The following is a 15,619-nucleotide window of genomic DNA, read 5'->3' as shown; positions in this document are numbered from 1 at the left end:
TCTGTCAATTAAAAATAATCCTTCTAGTAAAAAATGTACTGTGGTAAATATTAAAAATACCTAAATTGCATTTTAAAACAACCACAGTGTAGCAGGACAGGCAGATTTCCTTGCGATCCTGAAGTATGCGCTCAATGCTGGGACTTAAGAGGCATGGCGACCATGTGGTTATCCTACTAATTATTTAATCTTATTAAACCATTTACAAAATAAGGGCAGGTAGACAACAGATGTCTCACAAATGCTTGGGTTCCTTACATCGCAAGCCGGCTGTGGGGGTCAAAAGGTCCAACTTTCAGCTCTATAGTTTAACTACACAGAGCCATATTTCCTTTGCTCGACTCCGTCATTAGTAAAACGTGCACACTATTTTGTTACTTCCTATTTTGATAGACTTGGAAGCCTGGTGTTTTTTTGTTTTGTTTTGTTTTTATTTTAAAGAACGCAAACAGCCATTACAAGTATGTTTTCTATACAATAGGGGGCTCGGGGAATCACAGCTTTGCCCTGACCCCATATAAGGAACTGTATTTTTGGCAGTTGGCCAGCTCTACTTATTGAAGAGCTCCCAAAGTTTGTGTTCATTCATGTTGCTAACCACAATTCTGAAGGTCTCTGCTGGGACTTGTGCCAAACAAGCGAAAATGAACCCTTAAACAGATGAAGCTAAGGAGGCTGGCCAAAATCTTGCATAATCCAATGCAATAAAAATACCTTCTTCTTTGGCTGCTGATGCTTTTTCCCTTTCGAAGAAAAGATTTGTGTCAAATGCTGAGTTGCTGAGACAGGCAACCAAAGAAATAAAGGCATGGCTGCTTATTTAAAAGGCATTTTCCTACCTGATAAAAAATTATTTCAGAACAAATTAAAAACTGCAAGGAGAGTGGGGTGGGAGGTAGAATCGAATATACACAAAACTGTGTGATCACTGGTTTTAAAATTAATCTGCTAAGAAAATGTAAACAACCTTTACACATGAAACTTTTTTTGAAAAACAAAAATGGAAGGTGAACAGTAAGGAACTCAATTTGTGGGACATTTTGACATGCATAACTGCACACAAGAGACAAGGGAAACATACTGGTTATTACAGCAAAATATTACAGAGTATAAACTATGTATCTGGAAAGAATCACACACTACCATTAAGTTTTGGCTTTCAGCCAACATATTAAACTTGATGAATGGACTTTTATGAATTCACACAACTGTTTTCAATGATGCTTTATTTACTACATACTGGTGAGAAATTGTGCCTGATACTTACATACTTCTACTGTCACAAAGTTAGAAAAAGCCACAAGTAATTGCTTACAATGATCAGGGGGTTTTTCACTTTTCAGTTTATAGGTACGTGCAAGATTGCTAGACATGGAACCACAGCCTCACTTCACATCTGGCTGTTATTTCTGGTTGTTTGGTTGGGTATCTTTAATAGAATTAATCAGAATTATTTCTAAGTCTTAAAAACAATGCAGGCATTTCCACCTATATACAACAATATGTATTAGTACTGTGACACTGACTGACAAAGGCAGCAATACTGCACAGCTCCTGCTATTTTCCTTAACAAATGCCTATAGTGCAATTCCAACTCAACTATCACTGTTCACTACCAACCTTCAGCTGCTTTCCCCTCAAAACCAAACAAATTTCAAGAACAACATAGTTTTTTGCCAAAACCTTTCACTGAAGAAACCTTACAGATTGGAATATTAAAGAGATTCAACCAGTATTACCATTCAACCATATCTGAAAGGTCAGACTAGCAAAATAAAAGTCTACCCATACTTAGTTTAAATAGATTGGTTGAGGCTACGAATTCTACTAATACAGTTTGTGCTTTTTTTAAACTCCAAACACTGGGTCTTATTTCTGTTCAGTTTTAGAATATTTCTCTAAAAGATTTCTTTTTAATTCTAGTAAGTGTATTGCTCACAGAAGATGCATACCTACTCTCAGTCCATGTAATTCACTGCAAAGCTGCTTAAATGTGCAATAGCAACTATATTTTAGTCTATGATGGCAGGGTAGCTATAATCAGCAAGGAGAATATGTGTTAATTTGACTGAAACATGCACAAATAGCTTTAAGAACTTTCTGAAAATATCTAAGTATCTTGAATGGAGTTGCTAAAGTTTGTTGAGTAATCATCACATCACAAAACCAAAAGACATCAAAGAAATTAAACAATGTTTGCTAAGTGGGTTGATAGATCAAAAGAATTAGCAGGATTTAAACAATATTCAAGGACTTGAGTTTTTTCACAAGTGGTGGTTTCACCCCAGACTTAACCCCTGTTTATACTTAATATTAAAGGTGTCCTACAACAAGTTGGAACTACCGAAGTTCTAGTGCCATCCTGCATCCTATGCAACTCTCAAAGGAAAGAGACAATAAAATTGTTCTAGTAAGTTGGAGGCAAATTAAAAACTTTGAAAATACTTTTTCAAAACGGCAACGTAAAATGACAAGAATAATGATTTGCAAAGCTTTCTTCTGTATGTGACAACTTCATCTGACAGGGAAGTAGAGGAGGTGGAGGAGTTCTACATTATTTAAAGGTGAAATAGGAGCTTCATGTTTCACTCACAGTCGAAACAAGCTGTAGCAAGCATTTATTAAAAATGCGCAATCATCCTGTCAATACATATTAAGGTCACAGGACTGAAACATGTTCTAAAATGCAAAACTTTTAAAGTTGTATTATTCTTTATTTCAACTGATAGTATTTAAACACTCAACACAATACATGATCAAAATGTATAAAGTTAATGAAAAATAAGACTGCTAAGTATTTATTTTGAAAAGGCAGCAAATTTTCCTGAAAATATTTTAGCAGAAGGATTTAAGCCCATCTAGAGGTATGTAACACACTGCTTTCCTTTATGGCATGTTCAATAAATCAGTAAAGCCATAAGCAGCAGAGCAGCACAGAAGGACGATGCATTATAATTCACAGAATGTGCACGTGCAATAAGAATAAATGATTGATATTTGATTGATGCTTAAAACCACTTCCTCTACAGCAATAGAGAAAGTACAAGTATATTCTTCTAATTAAAGAACAAGACTTGCAAGTTAACTAAATATATAATCCAAAATATTTTAAATAGTTCTACATTTGTTTGCATGACTCCAAAATCACATTTTACTCTAACAGTACGACTACAAAGTTTCCCAAGTAATTGAATATTTACTTAAAATTTCCAGGGAAAGCAGTCTCTTCATTTCAAAAGTTCCATGTTCTTTAGGTAGAAAAAAAACTAAGGGGAGAAAAATTAGGCAATACTTAGCTGTATGCAACTAGATTGGGTCTCAAACTTTGAGACCCCTTGAACATGCCTTTTCCCCTGTTCCTTTCAAGTTTTATGCTATGGAATATTTTCTGATAACAGGCCTCATTTCTGTCTCAGCTCCACACCAGTAAGGTTTTAATACTCAGCGTGTGATGAGAGATGAAACCAAGTGTGAACAACTTTTGGGTCCCATGAGTAGGCTGACTGTTGAAGCTGTCAGGTTCAATTGCATCATTCCACATTATTCAATGCCCCAAACTGCTCCCTAATTGTTAGGGGCTTAACATATTCAAAACCATTGTTTAGGCTAATGCTGAAATGCCTACAGTTGAGTTTCCATAAAGAAAGGGGAGGGATTTAATTGTAGTTAAACCATTACTGAACTCTCCTCCTTTCATGATAGGACAACAAGGATGGCCGGAACAACCAATTCCAAGACGGCTTCTTAATCAGTTTATATCCAATCAACATCCCTTTTCCCCTCTGCTTTAAAAACAGTCATTGCGATATTGTAGCTTTGTGTTATATCATCATGACGCTTTACAATTAGTGACAGATCACCTAATTACCTATTTCCGCCAATATGTGTTTGTCAGAAATAATTTCAAAGGTTAATTTTATTTCTTGTTTAAAATAAAAACATATCATTGTTCCTGTGGTTGGGTTCATACCATTAACCAATCATACCAGGTTCTTCATCACAGCACGATGCTGGGATATAAAGCACAAAACTCCCCCATGTTCTTATTAACACAAAGTTAAGAATAAAAAGCATTAGATACCACAACTAGTTATGGTCAACTACTACTGAAAGCAATATAAAAGATTTTGATGCAGATGAAGTTAAAAGCCACGTTTTCTGCAAGCTTTTCTGCTACACTTCTGAGAAGATGTTACTAACGCTTTCCCTGCAGTTGTCGAGCTTCATGAAACATGAAAGGAAATTCAAGCACTAGACCAAGTACTAACATCAGCTTACTTCATCTAGAAGTCATCTTAAGCTCATGTATTTCGGTCTTATGACAAGCAACATTTATCTGAACAATGTATTAATTAATTAAAGCATGCACTGCAATTAAATGAGCTCAGATATGAACACATATTAATGCTAGGCACATAATTATAATAAAAAATTGATAATATGCATATATATAAATTAATTGCTTTTCTTGAGAAGTGAAAAGAGCTGCCTGTCAACTGACAGCAGCAAAAGAAGCCTGGTCTTATGCTTCCCAGCTTAACTTGGACAAGTGAAGAAATATTATTTTTATCCCTAGAATTCTTAAGGCCTTTGCTTGAGTATTGAAGGCAATGGGAGGAATATGCTATTGCTTTCTTTTACTTTCAGTACTTATGATACCACCTTTAACTTCATTTAGGAGATGTTGAGGGCACCACTGATAACACATCATCACTTGCCTTCTCTGGACTGTCAGCTGTTCATCTGAGGTGGCAATGCACACCCACAGAGGGATGGTCAGACCACACATAACTGCAGTACAGCAAAGCATCTTCTTTAAGAAACCCAAGAGGAAGTTCTGCCACAACAACAACAACAACTTCTCACGTATCACCTGCTGCAACACAACCCTTGAAAATTTTCACCACAAATATTAATTCGCTTAGAAATCTTTTCTAGACCTTGTTTCTAATGAAAAAAAAAATAATTCCAAATTCCTGTTTAATCCCCTATATGCCAAGAAATACAGATATACTGGAGGACAACTCAGAATATCCTTAACCAAGCACTGTTTCCACATTTCTGCCAAAAATTATCATCTTTTCAAAACAACTAGCACAACACAAAATAATATTAATCTGCAGCATGATAATTACTATTTATAGATTTTAACTAAACTCATACTTTCATTTACATCTTATTAATACACATTTTGGCTGTCATAAATTATAAGTTGAACATAATTAACAATTCATTTTCAAGCAAACTACGCTGACAAACTGACTAAAACAGACTATGGGAACTACTGAGGACTGAAAGCAGAGAGCAAATGTTTACAGCTAACCTCACCTCACCTGCTATCACACATCATCAATGTGAATCAACCCCCAACAGCCACTGCAGTGTTTTAGTCATTCATTCTACAAAAGCAATACTGAGATTAAAAAGATAACCCTCCCATACTGTCATCCTTACCATCCCTTAAAGTCTGGGGTTTTTCTTTAAACAGATACTCAAGGTCCAATTACACAATAAATGTTTTCACTACCTGGCTGAAATAAAATAATTAACTGTTTAAAAGTTTAATTAGGAGGCTGGAAAAGTTAAAATTAAGTCAGAAAAAAGAGTTTATGAGGTCCTAGAAAAGCACGTTTTCACTCAAAAAGAAAAAGAGCATTAATTACAAATGTACAAATTATTATAATTTAGATCTGTCAGGAAAACTGTACACATGACATGTTAAATCACTGTATGGTTACAATATTCACACCATTAGTACTACTTCTGTTACTAGCAAAATACAACTTTGAACTTCCAGCTGTAATGAAGACTCTCTCTTATGAACAATCAAATACTTGTCTTTGAGAGTCACTTGCTTTGATTAAACGTACAAATAAATCTTTCAATTAAATGAAACCATCTAACCTTCAAACAGCAGCACTCAAATATTTTCCAAGAAAGGCATGAATGAATGCAACTGGGAAACACAGTGGGATTTGAAAGGCAAAATGAAAAATTAATGGCACACCTACAGAAACTAATTTATACCTCTGCCCAGTGTACAACAAGGGCACATCAAGTCATTAAAAACCACATGGATAGAAGGCCTATCTTCTAGTAATGTGAAAACACTATAACCTCAACTGTACTACCAGTTTACTCCTCTCCTCCATGTTAAATAAGCTGGATATTACATAAAATTTTAACAGTTAAAATCTGTTTAGTTATATAGCAGAAATAAAAAAGAGATTTGTACAAAAACTAACTAGAACGCTACTTCATTAAGAGGGTTTTTTTGGTGGGTTGGTTTTGTTGCGGAGGCTTTTTTGTTTGTTTGTTTTGTTGTGGGCTTTGGTGGTGTTTTTTATTTCAAAGGAGGCTTTACACAGATAAGACCCTGGGATTCCTCCAGCTCCCCCATAGACCTAACTGAAAACACAGCTATCATTTCAACACAAATTCCTTTTACCTCAAGTTTGTTCCTCCATCCTTTCCATCTACCTCTGTCTTCATAGCACTTAACCTGTATGTGCTCTACACAGACAATGGAAGCAGTACCTTGCCCAAGAATCTCTTTTTCTTAAGAACCTTAACCTATATATGAGGAATCTCAATTTCACTCTCATACTGACTAGCTGAGAAACCAGCTTTACTAGGAAAAAGCTCAGTATACTCACACAGTAATCTATTTTCTTCATATGAGTATCCCAAAGAAAGCCAGACACTTGTAATATGGCAAATAACGGATCTGAGAGAAAAGTAACTACTTGCAAAATTATCTATATTTCAGGAAGAGTAATAATAAAGAATCAGCTACTTGTTCACACTCATTGTCATTTTAAGTATCTAAATAAACCTCAACAGTCTTTGTTATTTAAGTGATGAAACACATACAGTAGCAGAACTGCTGCTAATGTAAAAATGCTTGCAAGATTCTCAACATTTATACAAGGCCTATAAGGACACTGACTCAGCAACCAAGTTTGCAGCTTGTAACAAAGCACACACCGTGTAAACTTGAAATCTTTTCCAAGTCAGACCTACACATTCAGTTCCATCTAAATACTTTTATTATTTCCATGCATACAAACTAGAAAATTTCACATTTTTCACATTCAACATCATTACTATTGTCTCAGGCAGCTAAATTGAAGTAGTGCTACACTCAGTTCAACGAAGAGGTCAATGTGCCTCAGTTGCCTGGAGACTGATGGTTGCTACAGCAGCACCAGATAAGCCAAGCTAAATAAGCTTCAGCTTGAAGGCAGAAAACATTTATTGCTAGACTGAAACATTGATGCAGTTGTCTCAGCATGCAGCCTGTGCAAAAATCATGCAACTGCCTTTCAGACTACCTCTATATTGCATAAGTCTAAGCGAAGACAATCTTAGTGAAGCAAGAGGAAAACACAAAACGTAAAGATTTTCATTGGGTTAAATACTAGATTACTTGCAACTATGATTCCTTTGTTCCTCTACTTGAGTCACATGTTGGAAGGAATTTTCCCTCTGGCTGTAAATTCTTGCTCCTTGCTACTCTCCTCCACCCCCACCCCAAAAATCCTCAGTCAGATTGCATGAGAAGAAAATTAGATTTTTACCCGTTTTCCTAGAAGTAACAAGGAATTAAAACCTCTTTTAAGTGAGAAACAAGACAATTTTGAAAGAAAAACCTTTACTAGCACAGTTCTTTCACATTTTTAATTTTGCAAGACTCAAATTTAAGTGGCTGTGACACAAATATTTTGGAAGAAAAAAGTCACTGTTTAGCACTGACACCCTACACCACAATATCAAACCTCTCTGTCTACAACATACTGTGGGGATGCATTTAGCACACTTTCTAGATCTCCAGCACTGGCAATTTCCTGTGGCAGTGAGTCCCAAAGATGAGCAACATATTCTATTAAGAACGATTTCTTTTTGTTCTGGTTGCGCTGAGTTTTTCTTTTATAATTTTTTTTAAGTTATGAGATACAGAGAACCGAGACCATTTCAGCATCCAAGCAGTCTGTGATCCATGTTCATACTTTACCTTTGACCCCGTGAGCAGGGACTTATCATCAAGGTGTTTTGATAGTAACACAAAATATGTTCACTGGTTTTCGTGTATCCACCATTTCTATCGATTAGAGAACTCTAGTACCACTGTAAAGGCACAATTTCCTTTCCCTGGCAGCACGCTGCTTAAACCATGCAACATCATTAGCTCCAGATGTTTTATTATTCTCTTTTTAATTTTCACTCATATTAAAGCTCCAACAAATCATCTTTAAAAAGAAAAACACAGAAAATTCACCCAAACTGACCACAAATTGGTAAAACTGGGTACTGTTTTGCATTTTAAAAAACCAACCAACCAAACAAAAAAACCTCACACCACCACCACATACTGTATGACAATGTATAAACTGAAATTAAAAAATGAACTAACAGAACTTATTTAGAGAAACTTAGCAATATATTAATATACAGCCATAATCGCTGTCCATGCTTTACCTTAATGACTAATTACTAAAGGGTGAGAGGTTTCACCACAAGGCACTCACCTATTACCAGCTTTGCAGATTTGCAGTAGAAATGTATCCTATCTGCACTCTGGACTACCTAAGAGCTCTTATGGCATTTAGTATCTCATCGATTTCTGTATTAAGAAACAGACTTCAGAAAGTGGCTTAAAAAAAATTGTAAACTGAGAGTAAAGTTCTTCCTAAGTTCTGGAAATCATCTCTGATTACATGTCTAATGCAATTTAATACAAATAGGATAAGTTCCTTAGCACTGCAAACCCTACACTAACTCTTAACTTACGCATGGTTGTGATGTGCATTTTCATGAGTGAAGCAGGAAACTCACTTAAGCAGCCAACCATCTAATGCAGGTTACTACAGTCTGAGATTGTCACATCTGTCACATTCCAAAGTCCTGGAACTGAGGGCAACTTGTCTTGTTTCGTGTATTCATTCCACTCCTTAAAGAAAAGTTCATTAAACATTAACAGTTGTTAGACCCACCATCTTCTACTGTATCCACAGGGAGGATGGCCCAGAAACTTCCCTTAAAACACTGCAGCCTGCCCAGCTCTAGCAAAATTCAGATGCTTAACCTGAAACTTTCCTGCCTTCCTCATGTTTACTTTGAGCCAAATATTAAAAAACAAAACAACAACAACAACAAACACCACAAACAACAAACCAGCAGGAAACAGAGCATGTTTCAAGACTGGGAAAAAGAAGTGGGCAAGAGTGCCTTCCTTGGCCATACTGAATTTGAGAATGTGGGATCCATAATTTGAGGTTACAGCTATAAACCTGGAAGAAATATCAATCAGGAGGATGCATTTTACTGTCCTATGAAAATGCCCAAATCTCTCTCCTGAAGACTTGCAAAAACTCCTCTCAACTTTAATTTTCAGCAAAGAAACAAAGCGTACTTGTTTAAGACATACTCTTGAGTTCCTTCATAATTCCACCCCTGTTGTGGAAGGTATAAATAAGAATAGTCACAAAACTGCTCCCATCTTCTCTGTTGATAGGGACAAGAACTAAGAATAGAGTTCCTATTTCCTGTATTTTCATTTATTTTCCCATGAGTGCCAGAATATAAAATAAAAAGGACAAGAAAGTCCCTTGATAACATTCAAAATGATGAGCAGACTTAAACTATGACAAGAAAAAAACCCCACTAGAACAGGAAGCCAAAAATAGTGTAGACTAGTGATGGGGAGAAAGAGCAGGGGACTAAGAGATCCAAAATTAGGGACTACACTAATTCAGAAAGTGAGAAAATATAAACCACAGGACAGATGCATCTGAAACATCATGTGCCCTACATTCAGAAACTGAAAAAAATCTCCAGATTCCTGAGCTTTCACATTCCTCTGTTGCTAACAAATAACTCCAAATCTACTAGAAAAAAGTAAGCCTTATCTCCCTCTAAAAGCTGGTTTAGACAAAGAAGGATAACCACCACTACATGAATGCTAAAGAAAACCCTGTTGTTTTTCTACTGCTCGTAAGGGGAGTAAAGCCAAACGAACTTCAAGACGGGACAAAGGAAGTGATAAAAAGAAACTTATTTCACTCAGAATTGCAACTGAGCAGCAGCACCTACCTTCCCAATTATCACGTCTCCACCCTGGAGGTAGTAGTTCAGTACACTACCTAAAGTGGACCTATCATGCCATCACAAATAAATCCTGCATGTAGAAGACTAACAAACAGAAACTATTTCTTCAGTTTCCCTATCTCTGTGCAAGCTACAAGAACTGCTGTTACAGACACTTCTTGTCCTTTTCCTTCTTCATTATCTGCCTCTGTGGCAAAGGAAGCACAGTGCATAAAGTAAGGGTTAGGAATTTGGGTAGAAAATAAAATAGAAGCTGCAGAGGAAAAAAAAAAAAAAAGAAATAATAATCCAGCAGCAGCAGGAAAAAAAGCAATGTAAGAAAGAGAAAATCTTTTGGATTGTATCTGTAGAAGAGGTGACTGGCAAGCATGTGCAACATTGCTTGAAAATGCCTCACAGATGTGCTTATTACAGTCACTAAGTGCAGAGATACCATCACGTACCAGAATGAAGAAATTCATCTACAAAGTCAAATTTTATACTGAATTGTCAAAAGAATAAATCCTGAAAATTTCTGAACAAACTGAGATTACTATAATGTAAAGGTCATACCTTGCTGAACCATCAAAAACTTGATGAGCTACCAATTTTTTAAGGTTGTATATTTTAAGCAAACTACTATGTGCCATTTCCACTCCCACTAAAAATACTACTGAAATGAGATGACAAAATACTTAAATGCATTTTTTCTTAAAAGCAATACAGTCTGAGACACTAAATGGCTTTAATAATCCATGACTGAAGAAAACTCAGTCAAAACCTTTACTTCCAATCCTGCAGTTTGATCCTGCCTTCAGAACAAGGAGACCCCAGAAACAATCAACCACAGAGCACCAGCAGGGTAATTTCATTCATTTAAGTCATCAAAAAGAACAGAAATCTCAACCCATTTCAATCTCAATCCCTACCAAAATAGCAAACATTCAAATATATAATACTAAATCTACTAAGCCAAAATTTGGGGGCAAAAATAATTTTTCCATTTAACAATCATTTCCTGACAAATAAAAACAAATCTTGCTGTGCAATGCCAGAAGACACTGAGGCTCCCAGGTCACTGCTTTTTCTATGAACGTATGTTAATCATTAAGAATTAACTTATTAGAAAGAGCAATACAGCAAACTGTTACAGAACAGCGTAACAGGCTGACAGACATTTTTCCTATAATTATGAAACACAAGGAAATCTTTGAGATAAAAACAGAGCGTAGGACCTTAAGAGTGGAGCAACTTGTGAGCTGGCTTAAAAGGGAGAAATTCAGATTATATTCAAATTCCAAATACAAGAAAGTGAGGGGTTTTTTTAACAGAGGACACATATAAAGTTTACATAATCATGTAGAAGTTAAACATACACTTTATAGAGACAAGACACAAGTTTGGGATACAGTCGTTTGCTGTTACATCCAAACCAGGCAGTATCCACAAACACATCAAGAGGATCAGTTCATGGAAAACCAGGAGTAAATATTTGTGTGGACTAGACTGTTTCCCTTCTCTCCTGTATCCCTTTTTTCCCCGCATTATTGCAATTATTAAATGCACTGTTATGGTAATAAAGCCTCACTTGAATTAAGCAGTGTAACTTATGTGAGGCTATGACCAAGACATATAAAAAAGAACAGGATGCAAAAAACCTGCATTTCCAGCAAATGGCATTTTTACTAGTCCAATGATTCCCACCTGGTGAAGAACACCAGCACTTGAATTCAGTTATGGCACAGCACAAAACACAAGTTAATAATGTCTTCTGGATTTATTAGATTGGAATAAAAATCATGAGTGGCATGAGAGAAAAGAAAATGGGACAGAACAGGGGATTGTAACAAGGTCCATACTGTATTTTTATCTTAAAAACAAACAAAATCTACAGTATGGGAACTATCATACTGATCAATAGAATGAAAAAATCAAAATCCAGAATTTTTAAGTTGTGAGATTTTCTGAGCTTTAAAATCAGTGTTGTTTAACTGTTGATGGAAAAAGCAGCACTTTGAAATTCTCATCGCTGAAGTTTTATATGGGCATAAGTTACTAAAAATAACAAAAGTTATTTTGTTATTTTGAGTAGTATTAAATTTAATAGTAATATTATTTAATAATATTATTACCTAATTTAGGGCAATTGCTTTCAATTGCTTGCAAGTTTTTTTAATACTATGAACAAAATTTTCTGTATTAGACCTATCATACCATCCTAATCAAAATATATCAGGTAATTCTGAGACTAATTCTATGGAAACATATTTTTTCCCAAGACCTTCTCTTCAGAATTTCTTAAAACCTTGTCTTTTAAAAAGTGCAAAAAAAAAAAAATCCATCAAAAATTGACAAATTTATGATGTCCCCAAAATCATAATTACAAACACCCAATAGAGATCTAGGAAAACAGCTGAAATCTTACAGGATATGTCTTAACAGCAAATCTCTGAGGCTATTCCAACTTTTAGTACCATTCCAATTACACATCTGATATCCTGACTGAATAACTGAGAGGCCAAGGTTTGGTCATACTTGCTCTTTTAAGCAGTAGTAGTTTAAGTAAAACCTAATTTTTTAACTACTGCTTTTTACCTGCTATAGAGGTACAATCTTAGCTTAGCTTAAAACCTAGGGTAATGGTTTTCTTTTAATCAGAATACTGCACAAAAAATATATTAGCACACTCTTCTTTGAAGACTTCCATGGTCAAGAGGGGACTACATCCACAAGAGCCCAGTGAGAAGACACTGCACTCTGATGAAACTTCGCAGAACTAAGTAGGTAAACCTTAACCCTTGACATATAATCAGTCATTTATGCTGAAACTGGGAGGAGGTGGTGTGGTGGGAAGGGGGGGGAGAAGAGAACAAAAAAAAAAGTTTGCTTCAATTGGAGAACAACTGCATGGTAAACTAGGCTCTCTTGACTGAATCTCTTCAGACTAGTAAGGACCTTATGCACTAAAAAAGACTCACTGAAGCAGTGGAGGACTTTGTTAATTCTCTGTTCAAAGCCATGAGCTCACCTTTAAGTTTGTCAACCAAAAATGCTCACCATTTGAATTTCTCTGTACGGTTCAGAACCAAAAGACTCTTTAATGATAGTACGTGTGACTAAGATCCTGAGAAGTAAATCTGTGACCACTTGAAAACAAGTCTGCTAGTGAGGTAAGATACATAACTCCTTTGCTTCTTTGGGGAGGGGAAAAAAAGCCCCCAAGGCAACTCCCGAACAACAAAGCCAAAGAAAGGACAGGAATTTCAAGCACTTAACCTATGGAGGGCTCTCTAGTTCAGCTAAACAGTAAGAAAAAGTCTATCTCCTAGGGTATACTTCTCTCTCTTTGTGACAACAAGAGCTAAAAAAATACTATGGTATTTCTGTTCCTGACTGCTAAATATGGGTTTTGTCCCATTGCTTTTTGATGTTTATCCTCTGACAGAGGTTAACAAATAGAAGTGATGGTGCACTACTCTTGCTTATTTAACTTTTCCATGTCAACTGATTTTACAGTCCTTTGTCTTATTCCATCTCAGTGTCTCTTTTTCAGGCCAAGAGTCCTTCACTATTTACTCACTCCTTATAAAGATGTTCTTTGCCATTGTTCACTGCCATGGCTCTTCTTGTACCTCTTGTGGCATGTACCATATCTGTTTTGAATAGAAACTGTCCTCTCCCCTTAACATGGACTTTATTTGCCCTGTTACCACCTTGTCAACACAGGCTGGTGAGGTCTTTCAGCAGTTTGTGACAGCTGATCTTCATAATGGCTCATTGCATAACTCCAGTATAATCAGCAAACTTGGCATCTGCTCCTCCTCCTTTCCTCAGATCATTTATGAGTTGAGCTGCACAAAAGGCCAAGTCTTTCCAAGGCTCTGATGGCAAACCTCTCTACTGTGGAAACTGAGCATCGACTTATTTGGGGTTTTTTAAATCTTTTCATCTGCTACTAAACTATGACACAATCCCTCCCCTTATCTCCACACTGTTCAGTTTAAGAGTCTTCAGTGAGTTATGGTGTGTAATAATCTTTGGAAATGATTAAAGAAAAAAAAAATAAAAAGAGAACTTGCCAATACTTTGCCAATTATTTTTAATTCATTTCTTTAAAGTAGTTTCTATCAATTTGTGCAAAAGAGATATCACCCAATTTTCGGTGAAACCACCTTATATCTTTAGGAAATCAGTTCAGAAGAATTATCTAAAAATATCAACCGCCACCTAAAACAACAACTTGTTATTTGACATTGAAATGTATCCTGTGTTGGTCTTCACACAGTATTCCTGCTACACATGTACTATAGTCATCCTCATACAAACACATTAAGCTTGATTTTAATTCTTCATGTTTATATCCACTATCTTAAATCACTGTAGTCTCTTTGAATTAAAAGTTGATTGCTTGTATGCACGCAAGAAGATATATATTTGATACATTCATTGTAAGAGAGATTCGCATCACAAAATGAAAAATACAAGAAACAAGAAATATAAAAATCGTGTCCTGTGTAGTATTCTCTCATACTTGCACACTAATCTTGGTGGCTTTCTCGAACTATAACTTTGTACTCTCCCTTGTCTTGATAAATGTGATCTTGTTCAACTTAAATTCATATAAAATACTATCATAAAGATATTTTTTCTGGTTCATTACTTCTAATATGCCACCGTTCTGCACTTCTCCTGTGCCTCCCTTACTCCTTCATCATCAAACATGAACTACATAACTTCATTTGCATGACCTTTCAAACACAAAACTATAACATATATATCAACATTCATTTGTTACCAAGGCCACCTCTTTGGTAGGGCTAGCCTTAGCTGTCCATTTGTCAAATACCCCAAACAAACTCTCTTTTCTTTAACTGATACCATCAATTTTGCATAAAACATGGAAAACTTTACATATTTTCCTATTTTAAATCCTTTCTTAAAATGTTTTTCTGATAAAAGACATTGGTCAGAGCACTGATGACTTTTAAACAAAATTTTTGCTACTAGTCATAATATAGTCATTACTACTAAACACTTCCTCAGACTATTTTCTAAAAAATCTATGTGCTCTACAAAGATGAGACTATGTAATATCATGGGGAACTCCTAGTCCCTACAACATTTTCACAACAAATACAATGTTTATTAACCTATTTTCCAAACAAATTACGTTTTCCTTTAATATTGAAAATAAGCAGGTCAATAACATGGTTTGCTATCTTAAACTCTTGTGATAGTTTACCTGAGTTGCAGCAAAAACAGTAGTTACAGAAGGCGCAGTTGAAGGTGATAGAGCTCCCACTTGCTGCAAGTGCCCTGAAGCCTGCTGAGGTAAATGAGAACTGGAAACGGGAGTGCTAGATCCTGAGCCAGATACTGCATTTGGAAATGATACTGCTACATCATTGCTGCTAAAAATACCTGAAAAAAATTACAAAAACGATTACATGCATCTCTCTCTCTCCCCCTCCCTTTGTTTTCTAGTAACCACGTAAATATGCAGTAGAAAAATTAATCAAGACAAACAAGATCA

At 35.8% G+C, this 15,619-nt stretch overlaps 1 protein-coding gene across 4 annotated transcripts in view; it reads right to left on the bottom strand.

Annotated features, from left to right (window-relative positions):
• The window catches only part of MLLT10 (MLLT10 histone lysine methyltransferase DOT1L cofactor), a 125,158-nt gene that overhangs the window by 19,062 nt on the left and 90,477 nt on the right, over positions 1 to 15,619 (bottom strand). For all 4 annotated transcript variants that reach the window (XM_050325336.1, XM_050325320.1, XM_050325326.1 and 1 more), the window contains one exon: positions 15,329 to 15,507. In XM_050325336.1, coding sequence (XP_050181293.1) covers positions 15,329 to 15,507 — 179 coding nt within the window. The remainder of the gene's footprint in view (positions 1 to 15,328; positions 15,508 to 15,619) is intronic.

This window comes from Myiozetetes cayanensis, unplaced genomic scaffold (genome assembly GCF_022539395.1).
Source record: "Myiozetetes cayanensis isolate MyiCay16 unplaced genomic scaffold, myiCay2020 scf1, whole genome shotgun sequence".
Taxonomy (NCBI): Eukaryota; Metazoa; Chordata; class Aves; order Passeriformes; family Tyrannidae; genus Myiozetetes; species Myiozetetes cayanensis.
This window is presented reverse-complemented; position numbering and strand designations above follow the sequence as displayed.